Source organism: Loxodonta africana, chromosome 3, assembly GCF_030014295.1.
Source record: "Loxodonta africana isolate mLoxAfr1 chromosome 3, mLoxAfr1.hap2, whole genome shotgun sequence".
Taxonomy (NCBI): domain Eukaryota; kingdom Metazoa; phylum Chordata; class Mammalia; order Proboscidea; family Elephantidae; genus Loxodonta; species Loxodonta africana.
The window spans coordinates 208,377,218-208,396,497 of NC_087344.1; the positions used below are offsets into that span (position 1 = coordinate 208,377,218).

Below are 19,280 nucleotides of genomic sequence, written 5' to 3' on the forward strand. Positions count from 1 at the left end.
CAAAGCCTCGGTTACTCCACAATAAAAGTAAGATAATAGTAAGACTTAACCTACAGGGTTGCCGACAAGTTGAAAAGACATAATTCACTCATTGAACATTCAAGAACAGTTATTATCATGTGAATTTGTCCAAAGTTTTCCTTTGTATTCAAACATGTTGCTGTGTTATTGTCTGGTTGGTAGGTGTCACTGGAAGCACTGGGCCCGTTTTTGCCAAGAGCCCTTAGCAGTGACACTATAATTACCTGTCTTCCGGAAATAAGCCATAATTTGCATGATTGAACCAGCTGTTCATCTTTCTTTCAAGCAACCAAGACACAATCGGAGTTGGGAGAGAATTTCTGACCATGTTCTGAAATCGTGTCACGAACACCATGTCCCATGGGTACCCTGAGTCATAGACTCGGCTGATCGCCCATGCCCCTCCAGTTGTGCTGAGGAACACCTGGAAGACATCACAGAGGTCACTCAGTTTGAAGGGGTAAGAAGTGCCAAAAAGTCTGCTACTCTCAAAATACATTGCTGACCATATAGTTATGATTCCTCTAATTCCTGTTTTAAAATTGTTCTTTTGAGATAGTAGTTTGCAGATCTAGGGTATTAAAATACCTTAGAACATATTATTGAGCCAACCTATTATGTGCCAAGGAGTCCCTGGGTTGCACAAATGGTTAAGCTCTGCTACTAACCAAAAGGTTGGCAGTTCGAATCCACCCAGAGGCACCTCAGAAGAAAGGCCTGGTGATCTTCTTCTGAAAAATCTCAGCCATTGAAAATGCTGTGAAGCATAATCCTGCTCTGACACACGCAGGGTTGCCATGAGTCAGAATCGACTTGACAGGAAATGGACTGGGTTCAGTTTTTTATTATGTGCTGGATTTGATGCTAGGCACCACTATGAATGAGAGACTGTGGCAAGCCATAGGGAGCACAAAATCTCATGTGGGGAGACAATGAACAGTTGATGGCAACTTTGTAGCCCTGGTGGCACAATGGTTAAGTGCTTGGCTCTTAACCAAAAGGTTGGCTGTTCGAGCCCACCCAACAGCTCTGAAGGAGGAAGATCTGGCAATCTGTTCCTATAAAGATTACAGCCTAGAAAACCCCATGGGGCAGTTCTAGTCTGTCACGTGGGGTCGCTATGAGTGGCAATTGACTTAATGGCCCCTAACAACAGCAACAGATACTAACTATAATTGTAGGCAGTAAGGACTGGGCAAGAGCAACTAGGAATCGTCCGCCAAGGGTTTCCACACAAACCACCGTTTGAACTGACGGTAAGATTCAATAACACAATTAGTTTTTTCCCAAATTGTCCGACTATTTGAGTTAGCCAGCTGAATGAGTTCATTAAGCTAATAGTTGTTTCGATGACTACACAGTAAGGAGTTGCCTGCACAACTGTTTAAAAAGCAAAAATTTAGCTAACCAATCTGCTACTTGCAGATATAAAACAACTGATTTAACAGGTTGTTTTTTCCCTCACCAAAGTGGGGCACGGTGGCCACAGCTACAGTGTACTGTTTCTGTGCGAATGTTTTGTTTGGCCTCGTAACAAGATGGCGCAGCACGTGCAACACGGGAAGTGTAGTGGCAGGAACTGTGGATGCATCAGTGGGTCTGACATTAGACATATTTGCACTGAGCCTGCCTCCCAGGTCATGATGCAGAATCAGATATGACATTTTGGTAGCTATGGATTATGTTCCGAACTGAGGGGCATTTCTTTATTGATGTAGAAATGATAAGATGTGTGCCAAAGCATGTTTTCTAAAGGAAGGAATTTCCAAATGATCAGAGAAATAGAAACAATATGTTACCTGCGTATGGTGGTCATAGTGGATGGATCTGCGTTAATTTTTGTTTAGGGCCTCCTTTATCTTCCTTCGGGATAACGCCTCCAAATTGCTAAGTGTCTCCAAATCAATTAATCAATCTATCAATCAATGAATCAACCAACAAGAGATTTTTGAAGTTTCCAGAGGGGAATTTCAAAGTTGCTACACACTGCCAATTCTTTTTCTTTCCAGCTATTTTCACTCTTGCAATTACTTATCTGATTAGTTCTATTTATTAATTTGGCACTTGTTTGTTTACAGTCATTTGTTTGGCATGACTGTATGCTCCATGGCAGTGGGGATCTCATTTTTGTTCATGTTTTGTTCTTGAGGGTATCCCCAGTGCTGGCGCTATACCTGGCACATCAGAGACCAACAACTCACATGTATGCGTTTATGGCACAGTTGGAAGGATGACATGCACTATGAGAAGGTAGTTAGGAATGCTCTGAATTGAGTGATGCCAACTAAGGGATGTAAATGAGCATTATTACATAAACTGTGAAGAGGCAGAGGTTACTCTTTGTTGGGATGAGATGCTGAGAGAAGGAAAGGGCACTGCGGGAGGGAGAGGGAGTGGTGTCAGAACAGGTGAAAACAGAGACGGGGGCCGGGAAGGATGGCTGGAGTCTGGGGCCACAGAGTAGGCCATTAGATTGCAGTTGATGATCCAGGAAGACCCTGGGGGATAAAATTAGAATGGCATAAAAGTACTCGGGCCAAGTTGTGGAAAATTCTGTAAGGAAGGGCTAATATAGCGACAATTTCTTGTTTTAGGTGAGGCACACTACTACTAGTTTTTCAACATGACAGTTTCGTGACGAGGTTTTCAGAAGATTGTTGGTGCTTGGATGGATGATTATTGGTGGGAGAATGGACTGTAGGTGGGAGTTCAGAGATATGGGGCACAGTTATAGCTGGGGCATGGGCTTTGAGTCAGAGACTTGGCTTTGATGACTAGCTCTACTGCCTACAAGTTATGTGACTTGAGGTGGGATACTTAACCCTGTAAGCCTCAGTTTCCTCACCTGTAATCAGGGATACTAATAGTACCTAAGGAGCCCTGATGGTGCAATGCTTAAGTGCTCGGCTGCTAACCAAAAGGTTGGCGGTTCAAACCCACAAGCCACTCCACAGGAGAAAAGACCTGTCAATTTGCTCCTGTAAATGTTACAGCGTTGGAAACCCTGTGGGGCTCTTCTACCCTGTCCTATTGGGTCATTATATGTTGTAATCGACTCGATGGAATCTAACAACAACAACAATAGTACCTACTTCAGTCTCTTGTTCTAGTGATTGGTTGAGGTGATGCACTAAATCTCCTGGTGCAGTGCTTGGCACAGTAAATCCTATCCACAATAAATACTATTTCTACAACCATTGCTGGGAGGACAAGGTGAGAGTGGTGGCAACTAATAAGAAAAGGAATGGACAAACGGGAGAATTTTGCAAGGAAAAATTGCTGGGATTTTCTGACCTGTGGGGCTGAGTGAGGACAAACTCTCTCTCGTGGCTCTTGTTGGATGACTGGGAAAATGACCAGCACGGGAAGGCTGAAGAGCTGTTTTTTGGAGAAGGCTGACACTGGAATTTACTATGGAATTTATGGACATTCAAGCAAAAATAAAATAAAAAGTACTTTTAAAACCTGTTTTTTTTTTTTTATGTGTTCTAGGCATTTTTATTCTTTTTATTCCTTATTACGGTGTGTCAAATGTTGCTTGCCTGAGGCATGCATCTTCAGATAAAATTCTTCAGTGAGTAACATCAAGAACTGTACCTTTTTGGCCACGTGGCTGGCCTCCACAGCAATGTCTGTGCCGGAGTTACCCATTCCAATCACAAGGACTCTCTTGTCCTTGAATATATATGGAAGTTTATATTCTCGGCTATGAAAGTATTGGCCTTTAAAGTCATTTAGACCTATAGAAAAAAATAAGAAGTAACATAGTGAATGAAACATAAGTATTGTTCGGTTGATAACGTCCTCTCGAAGGATGATTCAAATTATTTTTACTAGCTTTTTCAAGTATAAGAAAATCTGAAATATGAATATGTGATGTTAAAAGATACAGAAGCTAGCAGGCGGTTGTTTAACGGGGGTAATTACTTGCTTCACCTCACTGAATAGGGCTCCAGCTTTACCTACTAGAACACTAAGGACTGAGCTGAAATACTGCAGCATGAAGACATACTAAGCAAAAGGTGTAAGGAGCCATTACCATTTACAGATTGATAGAAGTCAATGGGACGATAATTTTCTATTTACTAATTCTTGATTTATATACAGCTTTTTCACAAACAAAGATTCTGTGGGTGGTGCAGACAGTTAAGTTCTTGGCTGTTAATCAAAAGTTTGGAGGTTCAAGTCTACCTAGAGGCACCTCAAGAAAAAAGGCCTGGCAATATACTCCTGAAAAATTAGGCATTGAAAACCCTATGGAGTACAGTTCTACCCTGACGCACACGAGTCACAGCTGTCTCAACAGCAACTATATACATTTTGGAGTCCCTGGGCAGCTCAAGTGGTTAAGCACTCAGATAGTAATCGGAAGGTTGGTAGTTCAAATCCACCTAGAGGTGCCTCAATCTATTTTAGAAAGATAGCCAAACCAGCCCATTGCTGTAGGCTCTATTCCTACTCACGGTGACCTAGGGTAGACCTGCCTCGTAGAGTTTCCAAGCCTGTAAGTCTTTACGGAAGACCGCCACATCTTTCTCCCGTGGAGTGGCTGGTGGTTTTAAACCATCGACCTTCAGGTTAGCAGCCCAGCACTTAACCACTGCACCACCAGGGTTCCCTGCTGAAAGATCACAGCCATTGAAAGCCCTGTGGAGTGCGGTTCTACTCTGACACACATGGGGTTGCCATGAGTCAGAGTCAGCTGAACAGCAACTTTTTTTTTCTTTTGCTTTTGCACAAACAAGAAGAAATAGCAAGAAAATAAAGGAAACTATGAGTCAGTGCTTCTACTCTAGTTACCAAACTGTTTTAGACACCAGTGCCTGGCACTGTGCTAGATGATGCAGGAGAAATAGAATAAATACAATACGGTCCCTGCTCTTAAGGATCCGTGAGGGTTGGGGCAGTTCACTGATAGTTTGCCTTGGGGACTGAGTGTAACTCAGGTCATGTTTTCTGAGTCAGCCAGGATTGGCTCTGAGAGAAAAAGGGATTGCACTCTTTGCATCAGGATTAGCTCTATTGATCTCACTAAATAGGATATCTTAGGTAATTGATGCCAAATCTCATTGAAAAATCAAATAGGAATGGAGAGAGTTTTGAAAAATACTCTTCAGGCTGCTTTACACAATCAGAACTATGTGCAGGACAAAGAGACTGTTTTCTCCAGGAACAGCGGTAAGACATCTAGACTCTCAGAGGACAAATGTGGATGCTGTGGGAGATGGCCTGACCGAGGCCTGGTGGCTCTTTAGCTCACCTCCAGTCATTAGAACTCTAACATGAATCCCAGTTAAAACCCAACCACAATGCAGAGCATTTAGGATTTAGCAAGGATGCAACCAAGTTCAAATATTAACTCAGCACAGTGATCCAGTATAGATTAGAGAACTGCTGAGAAGGGGAGTCACAGAATTCACCCTGAATCTCAGATTACCTTATATTCTCTCTGAATCAGACTGTTTTGAGTCACAAATGGGCAAAAGCAAGACTCTGTGGCTGAGCCTGCTGTGGGGCACTTTCCCCTACTGTCTCACGGGAGAACAAAGTGAGAAATTTTATTAGCAGGATTGATTTTGTTAGTAAACATGCCGGCATGTAATACCTGAATGAATACAAGTAACCATCTTGGGAGGTTACACATTTATTCTCACTATAATGCCCATTATTTTTACTGAAACTTTTTGGAACTTCTTTGGAATTGCCTCCAGAGTTCATGACACATTTTTTTTTTATTAAAATATCTTCAGCAAAATTGAATTTTTTAACACTTAGCAACCATTCGAGGAGTATGTACAGACTAAGCATGTCTGCTCTTAGGTAGGGAGGGAGATGGTAGGATTGGGAGGATTCTAGTTCAAGTCTAAAATTATATACTTTGGAAACTCAAAGGAGTCTTAGCACTCAACTGGGCAAGGATTTCAATGGCCAGTTGGTAGTGCCTGGTGAGGCAAATATTGAGAAGGTTTACGAGACCCGTAGAGCACTGCATGTTTGACCTATGATATACACTGTTGGCTAAGGTGGTCCAAGGCTTGCAATTTACAGGTGAAAGAACAGAAGCTGAGAAAGGTTACATGGTAGGCCCAAGACTCCATAGCTAGATAATGGTGTAATCTAGAAAACACACCTCCTGGGTCTCAAGATCATCCTTTTCAAACTGAGCACATTGTTTCAGTGGTTTTCAGGTTATACATTATCCTAACATGCTCTGACTTGAGTGACCTTTGGAGGCAGATCAAGGACCATTGGAGGTATGTGAATTTATTATAAGATGAATCTTGGGATCACTCCAGGCTATATCAAGACTGTACTTCCTCTACTGGACTCCCATAAAACTCTATTCATCCCTCTAATAGTCTCATAGACTGAACCAGTCTGTCCCTGGTTCAGTTGCCTCCCTGCACAACAGAATGAAATGCTGTCCAGTCCTGTGCCATTACCATGATTAAGATAGGATTGCTGTAGTTCACAGATTTTTCATTGGCTGGTTTGTCAGAATTAGATTGCCAGATCTTTCTTCCTAGTCCATTTTGGTCTGGAGGTTCCACTAAGACCTATTAAGCACTGTAGGAACACACGAACCACCACTGATGGACAGGCGTGGCTGTGCATAAGCTGCATTGGCAGGCTATCAAACCTGGGTCTCCCCCATGGAAAGTGAGAATTCTACCAATACAGACTACATGTTGTCTTATTCACCTGTATATGCTTAGCACCTAGTACTGTATATCATAGGTGCTGAATATAGTGTAAACCCTACACTGTGGAACTTTCTGTAACGGGCACTACTTCCTGGGAGCATGAAGTGGCTGGCTGCTCAAGGCTTGGCAAACAAGAGCTGACAAAGGATCAAGTTGTCTTGCAGCGGGGTGACAGTCCATTGTTGAAGGTGTTTAAGTAGAGGCTGTTGAGCCTTTGTCACGGATATCGGAGAAGCATCCTCTGTATCGGGAAGAAGACTGAACTTGGTGCTTTCCAGTTCAATGATTCTATTCTGTGACAATTTCAGTTTGGCTAAGGAAAGGAGCCCTGGTGGTGCAATAAACAAGCACTGGGCCGCTAACTGAAAGGTTGGTGGTTTGAACCTACCAGCTACTCCACAGGAGAAAAGATCTGTCGATCTGCTTTCATAAAGATTACAGCCTGGGAAACCCTGCGGGGCAGTTCTACTCTGTTCTATATGGTCACTATGAGTCGGAATCAACTCAGCAGCACACAACAGCAATGATTCAGAGAAAATTTTCCTAGAGTTTTAACATTTTGAACCCTCACCGCAGATGAAATAAATCAAACCAATTGAATTTTGACATGGATTAACATGAATCATGGTTGTGAAATCCAGATGAAGAAACTGAGATCCAAAGATGTCTTACCTTCTCTCTCAAGATTTATCTCCCTGTTGACTCTTGAACCTGTGCCATAAACCTCTAATCTAGCTAACTGCTGTGGCACGTATCAAACTACAAACAAAAATGACCTTTTCTTTACTCATAGATTGACCTTTGTAGCCTTTAAGCTCAAGTTTGGTTATACAGCTGCTGCCGAGCTAGCAACTTGTCTAACTGTCCCTGTCTGAGAAGACTTCCTGAGCGCCATCACTCACATAAGGAGGGACTTTGAACTTCAGTGAAGCATAAAACCACTTATTAAGTTATTCATTCTGCTCTTCTGTACTCATTTGTTGTTTGGAATGAAATACTCCAAATGAAAGCCAAAAACTGGCCAGAAAAGTGCTGGTTAGAAAGAAAACCCTGTGACCTTACAACTTCAACTACTTAGTGGCTGAGCCACAGGAGTTTGTCCCCAGGCCAATCACATATCAGGATGGCTCTCAGAAGACAACTTAGGGTCAGTTGCAGAAATTGCTGTACCTGGAAAGGAGTCCAGAGGCAAATTTGGGCTAGTGAGAAAACCCGTGCAGACCATGACAGCATCAAAGACGGCTGACTCTTGCTTCCCTTCATGCAGAGTGACCACGTCCCATTGACCAGAGACAGTAAAATCTGGGCGCTTTGTTACACTGCAGACTTTGGTCTGAAAAAGAATCATAGACATGATCAGCAGCTGGCATGGTTCCAGTCAGGGTTAGCGCATAGAAGGAAACCCTGGTGGCTTAGTGGTTAAGTGCTATGCCTGCTAACCAAAGGGTTGGCAGTTTGAATCCGCCAGGCACTCCTTGGAAACTCTATGGGGCAGTTCTACTCTGTCCTATAGGGTCGCTATGAGTTGGAATCAACCCGACGGCACTGGGTTTGGTTTTTTGGTTTAGAGCATAGGAAAAAAAAAAAACAAAACTAACAAACAAACTCATTGCCGTTGAGTCAATTCTGACTCATACTGATCCTATAGGACAGAGTAGAACTGCCCCATAGAATTTCCAAGGAGCCCTGGTGGATTTGAGCTGCTGACCTTTTGGTTAGCAGACGTAGTTCTGAAACACTACGCCAACATGATTAATAAGCATAGTCCTAAAAACCTAATCGGGTTACCAGATTAATCATGATTTCCTGGGTGGAACTTTTCTAAGGCTGGAGTTGTAGAGGAGTTTCTAAGAGAAGTAGTGAGGTCAAAACATTTGTAAGTGATTTGCTCCAATTCTCACAGGAAGTGATAGAATCAAGGTTATAACCTATTTCTTCTGATGTCTTTTTCATTATGCAACCCTGTTTTGTGTAAAGCTTTCTCTTTAAAAACAGTTTCTTAATAGAAACATGTATCATATGTAACTGAAAAAAGAAATTTGGTCCCAAACCCCTCCTCGTCAAAAAAAAAAATAAACAATGCCATCGAGTCGAACTGACTCATAGCAACCCTACAGAACAGAGTAGAACTGCCCCATAGTGTTTCCAAGGAGCAGCTGGTGGATTCAAACTGCCTACCCTTTGATCAGCTTTGCCTTTTTTTTTTTACCCTTTAATCAGCAGCCTGAGTTCTTAGCCACTGCGCCACCACTTGGTCCCAAGTGGTACAGAATAAGTCTTATGGAATCTATTGCTGAAATTTTCCCAGATCTAGAAAACTGTTGAAATGTGATAACATTATAGCCTGAATTTTCTGGGAGCAGCCCAGATTTCAAAGAGTCTGTTTTTTGTTCCCATTGAGCACGTGTATGTCCATGAGTACTAGATTCTGGTTCAGGAAATGTATGTAAAATAAATTTAAGAAAAGTCGAATTTAAGAGCATACATAATCCACCAGCCAAAGGGTCTTGCTGCCTTTCTTTCTTTTTCAGAATTTTCAAAGGCAGGGTTTTCAAGTTTTCCTTAATGAGTTTGCTGCTGGATTTATACTATTTGAAGTGCTTGTTGGGTTTCTACATTTGTGTTAGTAGACGCGCTCACGTCGTCATTTTAAAACACACATCTTTTTAAAACATGCGTCTTCAGCTAAGTTAAAACCTTTAAAAATAAAGTTTATCTTTAGTTTTTAAAATGATAAACTTTCATACTTGAAAATGTGGAATATATAGACAGGAAGGAGGCAGAGCACCAAACAAAAATCAACCTCAGGCTACCTCTCAGAGACAGGGGCTTGAATGTCCTTTCTTAAAACTTTGGTGACTTCATCTGGCTTTTTTCAAGCTGTTTTAAAGTAGGCTTGAGTGAGCACGTAGTAAAGGGAATGCTTCAGATTCAGATTCTGGCACATCTATTTCAAAGATTGTTGTAGGTCGTATCTACTCACTATGATAGTGCTTTATTTTTACTGTGTCCCTTTCAAAATAAGAAAGTGGGATAAAACACTCCTTGGAAAACTGGCCAGGAGTATTTTTAAGACTGTGAACCTTATTTGCCACTTGTTTTATTCAAGCTCTTTATTCTTGTTGTTTTCTCTGTGTAATTCCCTAGGATGTCTCACCATCCCCATCTCTGATAGGATAGGAAGATAGGAAGTGGGAAACACATGGATTCTCATGTGTTTCTTGGTGAGGGGGATGTAAAAGGAAAAAGAGGATAAAGAGAATATATTCATTTCTCCCCGTCCTGCCTTTCTCCTGTCTCCATCCTCTGAGATGGGAAGGGAAAACATCAGCGCCTACGAGAGGAATAACAATCAAAGATTTTTCTAGTCCCAAGAATATCTAGAACAGATTGCCTTCAGGTAACAAGGTGCTCTTGTGTATGAGCCATTGCTCAAATCCATTCCTATAAAGGGACACTTGGGAAGAGGTATCCAGGGGGCTGGTAGGAGTTCTCAGGACTCCTATGTGCAGGGATTTAACATGAGCTGAGAACGTAGTTTGAAATTTTTAGGCCCTTTAGAATACTTAGATCTAAGTATTGCAAACTAAAAATGCTAAAAGTTTATGCATGTGAGTGTTTACACAAATAAAAGTCTCCCCCTCTACTCCAGATTTACTTGGGGTGAGGAGCGAGTACAAGGGTTAAAGGAATCCAGCCAGGCATTATTAATCTCGCCACTTGATTATCTTATATAGAAAGCTAGGGCTAGGCTTTAGGGAGATAACAGAAAACAGGTAGGAAACACTTCCTGAATGCTGACTGACGGTTAGTGTCTCACCTTGAATTGAATGCATTTGCGAAGATTGAACCGGTCTGCATACATTTGGAGATACTCCAGGAATAGAGAATTTGGCACATAGTTTGGATAATCTTCTGGAAATGGGAAGTCTGAGTAACAAGACATCTCCTTGCAGCTGTTGGAAATCACAGACTCGTAGATACTGGCTCTGCCTTCTTCAACATGTTCCTGTACAAAGAGTGGGTACACATAAGTGTGCACGTATGCATGCATGTGCGCATGTGCACACACGCACACATACACAAGGAAATGAATGTTAATTTTTAGAAATTTCAAACACTGACAAAGTTTCAGGTGACACCGGAATATGTGCTACCTGCCCCCTTTCCAATGGGATTTGCTATACTTCACTTGGGAGGTGATGAGTGTTGATCCCAGTATGAGTTGCATGATCGGAATTTCAGTTTCATTAATTACATGTTAACAAATAAGACTGGGACCACCTCACATGTCCAGATTCACATAGTACCACTGAGATATTGACTGCAAGATACAGGATAATATGAAAACAGATACGAGCCAGGAAGTAGTGTTCGGATGATGGACAATTTCCAGGTATTTTAGTTTCATAGAGGTGTTGTTGAAAGGATTATAGAGAAGTTTCAGATTATGAGAAGTATTGTATCCAAAATTAAGGAATTTAGGTTTTATAGGAAGGTTATGGTAGTCTACTGTCTCAGTTATCCAGTGCCACTATAATAGAAGTACCACAAATGAATGGCTTTAACAAACAGAAATTTATTCTCTCATAGGCTAGGAGACTAGAAGTCCAAATTCAGGGCACCAGCTCCAGGGGAAGGCTTTCTCTCTGTGTTGTCTCTGGGGGAAAGTCCTTGTCATCAATCTTCCCCTGGTCTAGGGGTTTCTAAGCTCAGGGACTCCGGGTCCAAAGGATGCACTCTGCTCCTGGCTCTGCTTCCTTGGTGGTAGGAGGTCCTCTCTTCTCTGCTGGGTTCTATCTTTTATATCTCAAAAGAGGTTTACTCAAGATAAAAGCTAATCCTGTAGATTAAGGCCTGTGTCATTAACACAACTGCCTCTAATGCTGCCTCATTAACATCACAGAAGTTAGGCTTTACAACACATAGGATAATCACATCAGAGGACAAAATGGTGGACAATCACATGATACTGGGAATCATGGCCTAGCCAAGTTGACTCACATTTTGGGGGGATAAAATTCAATTCTATAACATTCACCAAATATTTTAAGTGTGGAAGTGATTCATATTAGGTTTTGGAAAGATAACTCTGGTTCTACAGAAGATGAATTAGATGGGACTGGAAAGGAAGGAAGGGAGGAGGTTAGTTAAGTGTGTAGAACTCGAAACCATGCTAATGATGGTCTGAGTGGAGGCAATGGTGGTTGGACTTGAGAGAGGGGGGATTTGTGAGGTGGCTGAAAGGAGGAACGCATAGGGTGGTGAGGCCAGTTGGATTTAGAGCGTGGGAGATGAAGGTGGTAAAAGGTGTCCAGATTGAACAACTATGTGTATGACTCACCACTAACAAAGTTCACATCCCCAGTTTTGACTTAAATATCTAGTGAACATCAACATCTTAATAAGATTATCACCAGGTTGAATACTGAGCTGTTTTAGTAACATCTTTGATACTCATTGCCTCTGTCTTTTGAATGGTTTTATGGATGACTTTTCTTCTGCTTTTAATGAGAAGGTCCTTAGTATCTTAATATTATTTACCATCTTGGATATGTACAGCCTCTTTTTCCAGTGAAATAAAAAATTATTTTATTTGTGGACCCATAACCCATTGCCGCTGAGTCAATCCCTATTCATAGTGACCCTTTAGGACACAATAGAACTGCCCCATAGGGTTTCCAAGGAGCAGCTGGTGGATTCAAACTGCCGACCTCTTGGTTAGTAGCCTGAGCTCTTAACCACTGCACCATCAGGGTTCCTCCTTACCGGTGTGAACTAGTGGAAACACAAATATAGCCGCGCATTTGGAGAGGGCATGTGTCTAAATCTGCATGAAATGTAGAGCTATCACACAGAATAAGATTATAAGGATAACTTGGTGGTTTGAATGAATGCTGCTGATCTCATCAACTGATATGACTGACTCTTACACAACTTCCCGCTTGCCTGTGGCCCCACATCTGACATCCTCACTTATCCAGAATGTAGCTGGAAAGCTGCAGACTTTGACTTCTGAGAAAGATGACTAAACCCTGATCTTCTATGCTGCAGGAAGGTCTAAAGCAATTCTGTTCAAAAGTGGAGACTGCAAGTGTCAGGATACAAGATAAACATACATAATTCAGTTGGATTCCTCTACACCAACAAAAAGAACATCAAAGAGGAAATCACCAAATTGATACCATTTTTACAGTAGCCCCCAAGAAGATAAAATATTTAGGAATAAATCTTACCAGAGATGTAAAAGACCTCTACAAAGAAAACTACAAGACACTACTGCAAGAAACCAAAAGAGACCTACATAAGTGGAAAAACATACCTTATTCATGGATCAAACCAAACCAAAAACTGAACCCACTGCCGTCAAGTCGATTCCGACTCATAGCGACCCTATAGGATGGAGTAGAACTGCCCCACAGAGTTTCCAAGGAGCGCCTGGTGGATTTGAACTGCCGACCTCTTGGTTAGCAGCCACAGCGCTTAACCACTACGCCACCAGGGTTTCCACTCATGGATAGGAAGACTTAACATTGTAAAAATGTCTATTCTACCAAAAGCGATCTGTAGTTACAATGCCATTCCAATCCAAATTCCAATGGCTTTTTTTTTTTTAATGAGATGGAGAAACAAATCACCAACTTCATATGGAAGGGAAAGAGGCCCTGGATAAGTAAAGCATTACTGAAAAAGAAGGACAAAGTGGGAGGCCTCACTCTACCTGGTTTTAGAACCTATTATACCACCACAGGAGTCAAAATAGCCTGGTACAACAGACACATAGACCAATGGAACAGAATCAAGAATCCAGACATAAATTCATCCACATATGAGCAGCTGATATTTAACAAAGGCCTAAGGTGTGTTAAATGGGGAAAAGACAGCCTCTTTAACAAATGGTGCTGGCGTAACTGGATATCCATCTGCAAAAAAAAAAAAAAATGAAACAAGACCCATACCTCACGCCATGCACAAAAACTAACTTAAAATGGGTCAAAAACCTAAATATAAAATCTAAAATGATAAAGATCATGGAAGAAAAAATAGAGGTAGAGGCAATGTTAGTAGCCCTAATACATGGCATAAACAGAATACAAAACATTGCTAACAATGCACAAACACCAGAACAGAAGCTAGATAACTGGGAGCTCCTACAAATCAAACACCTATGGCTCATCCAAAGACTTCACCAAAACAGTAAAAAGACTACCTACAGACTGAGAAAAAGTTTTTAGCTATGACATTTCCAATCAGTGTCTGATCTCTAAAATCTACATGATACTGCAAAAAGACAACCTATTAAAAAATGGGCAAAGGATATGAACAGGTACTGCACTAAAGATGAGATTCAAGAAGCTAACAGATACTTGAGGAAATGCTCACGATCATTAGCCACTAGAGAAATGCAGATCAAAACTACAATGAGATTCCATCTCACTCCAACAATGCTGGCGTTAATCCAAAAAACACAAAGTAATAAATGTTAGAGAGGTTGTGGAGAGACTGGAACACTTCTACACTGCCAGTGGGAATGTAAAATGGTACAACCACATTAGAAATTGATTTGGCGCTCCCTTAAAATGCTAGAAATAGAACTACCATATGATCCAGCAATCCCACTCCTTGGACTATATCCTAGAGAAATAAGAGCCTTTACACGAACAGATATATGCACACCCATGTTTGTTGCAGCACTGTTTACAATAGCAAAAAGGTGGAAGCAACCAAGGTGCCCATCAATGCTTGAATGGATAAATAAATTATGGTATATTCAAGCAATGGAATATTATGCATCGATAAAGAACAATCATGAATCCCTGAAACATTTCATAACATGGAGGAACCTGGAAGGCATTATGCTGAGTGAAATTAGTTGCAAAAGGAGAAATATTGTATGAGACCACTATTATAAGAGCTCGAGAAATAATTTAAACAGAGAAGAAAATATTCTTTGATGGTTACGAGAGTGGGGAGGGAGGGAGAGAGGGGTACTCACTAACTAGGTAGTAGACAAGAACTATTTTAGGTTAAGGGAACGACAACACACAATACAGGCGAGGTCAGCACAACTGGACTAAACCAAAAGCAAAGAAGTTTCCTGAATAAACTGAACACTTTGAAGGCCAGCGTAGCAGGGGTGGGGGTTTGGGGACCATGGTTTCAGGGGACATCTAGGTCGACTGGCATAATAAAATCTATTAAGAAAATATTCTGCATCCCACTTTGGAAAGTGGCTTCTGGGGTCTTAAATGCTAGCAAGCAGCCATCTAAGATGCATCAATGGGTCTCAACCCACCTGGAGCAAAGGAGAATGAAGAACATCAAAGACACAAGATAATTATAAGCCCAAGAGAAAGAAAGGACCACATAAACCAGAGACTACATCAGCCTGGGACCAGAGGAACTAGATGTTACCCAGCTACAACCGATGACTGCCCTGACAGGGAACACAACAAAGAACCCCTGAAAGAACAGGAGAGCAGTGTTATGCAGACCTCAAATTCTCATAAAAAGACCAGACTTAATGGTCCGACTGAGACTAGAAGGACCCCAGAGGTCATGGTCCCCAGATTTTCTGTTAGCCCAAAACAGGAACCATTCCCAAAGCCAACTCTTTAGACAGGGATTGGACTGGACTATGGGATATAAAATGATACTGGTGAAGAGTGAGCTCCTTGGATCAAGTAGACACATGAGACTATGTGGGCAGCTCCTGTCTGGAGAAGAGATGAGAGGGCAGGGGGGGAAGAAGCTGGCCTAATGGAAATGAAAATAGAGAGTGGAGGGAAGGAGTGTGCTGTCTCGTTAGATGCAGAGCAATTTAGCAAGGCGTATATTAGTTTTTGTATGAGAGGCTGACTTGGTTTGTAAACTTTCACTTAAAGCACAATAAAAATTAAGAAAAACAAACAAACAAACAAACCCTTGGCTACTAACCAAAGGTCATTGGTTTGAACCCACCAGCCACTCTGCGGGAGGAAGATGTGGCAGTCTGCTTTCGTAAAGATTTACAGCCTTGGAAACGCTATGGGGCAGTTCTATCCTGTCCTATGGGGTTGTTATGAGTCGGAATTGATTTGACGGCAATGGGTGGTCGGGGGTGGAGCCCGAGAATCTGCATTTCTAACAGGCTCCCAGGCAGATTCTGTTGGCCAGCCAGGCCATGCTTTGTGTGACAAGGCTTTACAGCAGTGCTGTTCAGTGGGGATGTGACCCAAGCTGTACGTGTAGTTTTAAGTTGTCTAGTAGCCGCATTAAAAAAGTAAACCAGTGAAATGAATTTTAATAGCATATTTAACCATATATATCCAAAATATAATAATTAAAAAAATATATATATTTTTTATAATAAATATAAAATTATTAATGACAGAGTTTACATCCTTTTTCTCGTAGCAAGTCTTTGAAATCCGGTATTATTTTACTCACCTTAAATTCAAGTGCTAGCTTTTTATTGGAAAAGTAGATTCACATACTCAAGTTGTTTCAAACATAGTTAAATGGTCTCCAAAAACTGAATTACGTATCAGTTTTAAAATTAAAATTCAATTACCAAGAAATAAAACATTCAGCTTCTTAGTCATACCAGCTACATTGCGTGTGCTGCACAGGTGTGTGTGGTGATGGCTACCTTACTGGACAGCTCAGTGTTAGAACACCCTCAGACCTGAGGCAGGCATTCCAGGTGGTTTGATTTAACTAAGCCAGGAACCAGGTGTCCTCTGGGTAACACAAAAAAAGAGGATAGGATCAGCTATCCCTGAAAAGGGAGAGCTACCAGCAAGGGAAGAAACTGCAGTAACAGCAGAAAAACATCAATTATAAAACATTCTGGGTTCAATTACTGTAGGGCCAAAGTTCCCTCACTTTTGTCTGGCATCTGAGAACATCACATAGTAGATAATACTTTATTGTGAATGCTGTCGGTTTTTAGTTAATACTACTAAAAGGCTAAATTTGGTAGAAGGTGCCCTGGGGGCACAATGCTTAAGCACTCAGCTGTGAATCAAAAGGTTGGTGGTTCGAGTGCACAGCGGCTCTGCAAGAGAAAGACCTGGCAATCTGCTCCCATAAAGACTACAGCCTAGTAAACCCTTTGGGGGCAGTTCTGCTCTGTCACTTGGGCTGCTATGAGTCGGAATCACAACACCCAACAAGAACACTTTTAGTACATATCCTGTTTAAGGAGGTAGAGATGTGAATAATACACTTTGTAAAGACTTCTATAAAAATGGTTCAAAAAATCTTAAAGCATTTGTAATGGCACATTTAAACATCCGAGAGTAACGAAGCCTCATTAGAATTGGATAAGCCAGGGAACCATGTATCTATGAGACCTTAGAACAATGAAAATAGAAGAAATCAACAACTCTGGTTTGTAAAACTTGGGACAATAATTGTAAAGGCAGGAAGAAGAAAAACTTCTAGGAAACACTGGAGCCTGTTGTGAAATAATGTATCTCTGATGTTAGCAGATGAGAAACTAAAGTTTAGAGTAGAAACTTTGCATTCAGGGTGGAATCCAGGACCACTTCCTTGTTCTTGTCTCTCTTGTCTTACTGTTTGTTTATTCTGGAAGGACAGAAAGTCTGGAATGTTTAGCATAGGAACCGAGAGTATGGGTCCATGCCATTTCTGAGTGGTGTTTGCGGGTCCTGAGCCTTCCACTCCAGTGTCTGCCTCAGTGATCGATCTGCCCCAGAGATTCCCAGGCTCTGCAGGAGGCCCCAGGCTGCAGGCACTGCTGACATTGTTACTCTGTGGGTCTGTCCATTCAGACTCAGAGCGGAAGCACATGCCCCCTGGGAACTGATGGGACTACATATGGGAAGGCCTTTGTCATCACAAAAGGAAGAATGAGTGGGAGAGATGGACCTTGGAGAAAGGGAAGATAATAAGAGCATGAATGGAGGGGTTTATGGCTTCCTGGTCCACACTGGGAGGACCACCATCACCCACTGAGGCACTTGGTGGGACTCCATGAGTTACAGCCCAGGATTTGGCTGCCCTTCTTCTTCATACCTGCTTGACAGTTTCTAAATGTACAGTTCAGTGCCATTCTTCATTCTTCACATTATGTCACCATTCTCATGTCTCTACACATACCGTTTCACTGCACTTTTACTCTGTATGCCCCTTAAAGATCTCATCTGTGCTTTGGAGTTACTGTTGTCAGTTTATCTCATAATCTCCATGGTGGTTGTAGAAAAATAACACAAGCAACAGTTAACATTTAAAGATTACTTCAGGACAATAGATTTGGGGGTTCCCCCAGCCTCAGTAGAACCAGTAAGTCTGGTTTTCCTAAGAATTTGACGTTCTGTTCCACATTTTTCTTCCTTTTGATTCATGAGCTGTGAAACAGATGCTGGAAATACATAAGTGTGTAGTTGTTGACACAGCACACACCCTGGAGTCAGACTGCTGGGGTTCATATCCAAGTCTACCAGTTTTTAGCTGGATGATCTTGGGAATTTTCTTAACCTCTCTGTGTCTGTTTCCTTATCTATAAAATAGGAGTAATAATAGTACGCAAATGATAACAGACATAATGCATTAAAAGAGTGCTTGGTAAACTCTCAATAAATGTTAACTGTTGCTTGTGTTATTTTTCTACAACCACCATGGAGATTTGCTTTCTTGAGCTCCGTGTCAGAGAGGGGAATGGGCAATAGGAGGAATATTTTGTGAAGTCAGAGCTCTCCCTTTCTCATTTTAAAATAGGATTTAAAATGATAACAATGATCACTGCTAAATAGAATTCAATCTATGCTTGGTGAATATATGAATAAAAGGAAAGCTACCAAGATGGCTAACATTTTATAATAAGGCTTTTAAAGGAAAGATTGTAGGAAACAGATAGATTGAAGCCTAAGGAAAAATAGCTCACGAGCAATTCCTCAATGATTTGGGGAGAGGAAATGTTTTTTATTTTATTGTGGTAAATCTATTTTTAAAAGTTGGCCATTTTAACCGTTTTTAAATGTACAAGTCAGTGACATTAATTACATTCATCGTGTTATGCTACCATCACCACTATGCATTTCCAAAAGAAGGTGAAGCATTTTTAACGTCATCGTTGCCCTCGCTGAGTCTAAAAATGTGTGCTATGTGAGGCACATCAGACAGACAGACAGACAAACCAAACCAGCTGCTGTCCAGGTGATGCTGACTGACGGCGAGCCCACGTGTCACAGAGCGGACCGCCCCATGGGGTTTTCTTGGCTGTAATCTTTATAGAATCAGATCACCGGACTTGGCTTCCGAGGAGCCGCCGGGTGAGTTCAAACCGCCAACGCTTAGGTTGGTAGACGAGGGCAAACTATTTAAGCCACCCAGGGACCTGTTGTAAGGTACGAAGTAGATGCTCTGTAGATGTTTGTTGAATAAATAAAACAATGAATGCACAGATCTTCATGCGTGTAAGGAAGGACATCATTTCAGGGAAGGGTATTAGGTCCTGGAACACGTTACAGGAGTGTGAACAACGGAGGCAGAGAGAGAGGCCGAAAATGTGTTTCTACCAGTGTAGACTGGTTAATCGTTGCTAGATGG

General features: G+C 41.6%; 1 protein-coding gene across 1 annotated transcript in view; it reads right to left on the reverse strand.

Moving 5' to 3' along the window:
* FMO1 (flavin containing dimethylaniline monoxygenase 1) overlaps positions 1-19,280 on the reverse strand; it is a 29,302-nt gene that overhangs the window by 6,027 nt on the left and 3,995 nt on the right. The window contains exons 2-5 of the mRNA XM_003414876.3: positions 10,546-10,734; positions 7,896-8,058; positions 3,619-3,761; positions 246-445 (exon numbers count right to left, since the gene is read on the reverse strand). Coding sequence (XP_003414924.2) covers positions 246-445; positions 3,619-3,761; positions 7,896-8,058; positions 10,546-10,734 — 695 coding nt within the window. The remainder of the gene's footprint in view (positions 1-245; positions 446-3,618; positions 3,762-7,895; positions 8,059-10,545; positions 10,735-19,280) is intronic.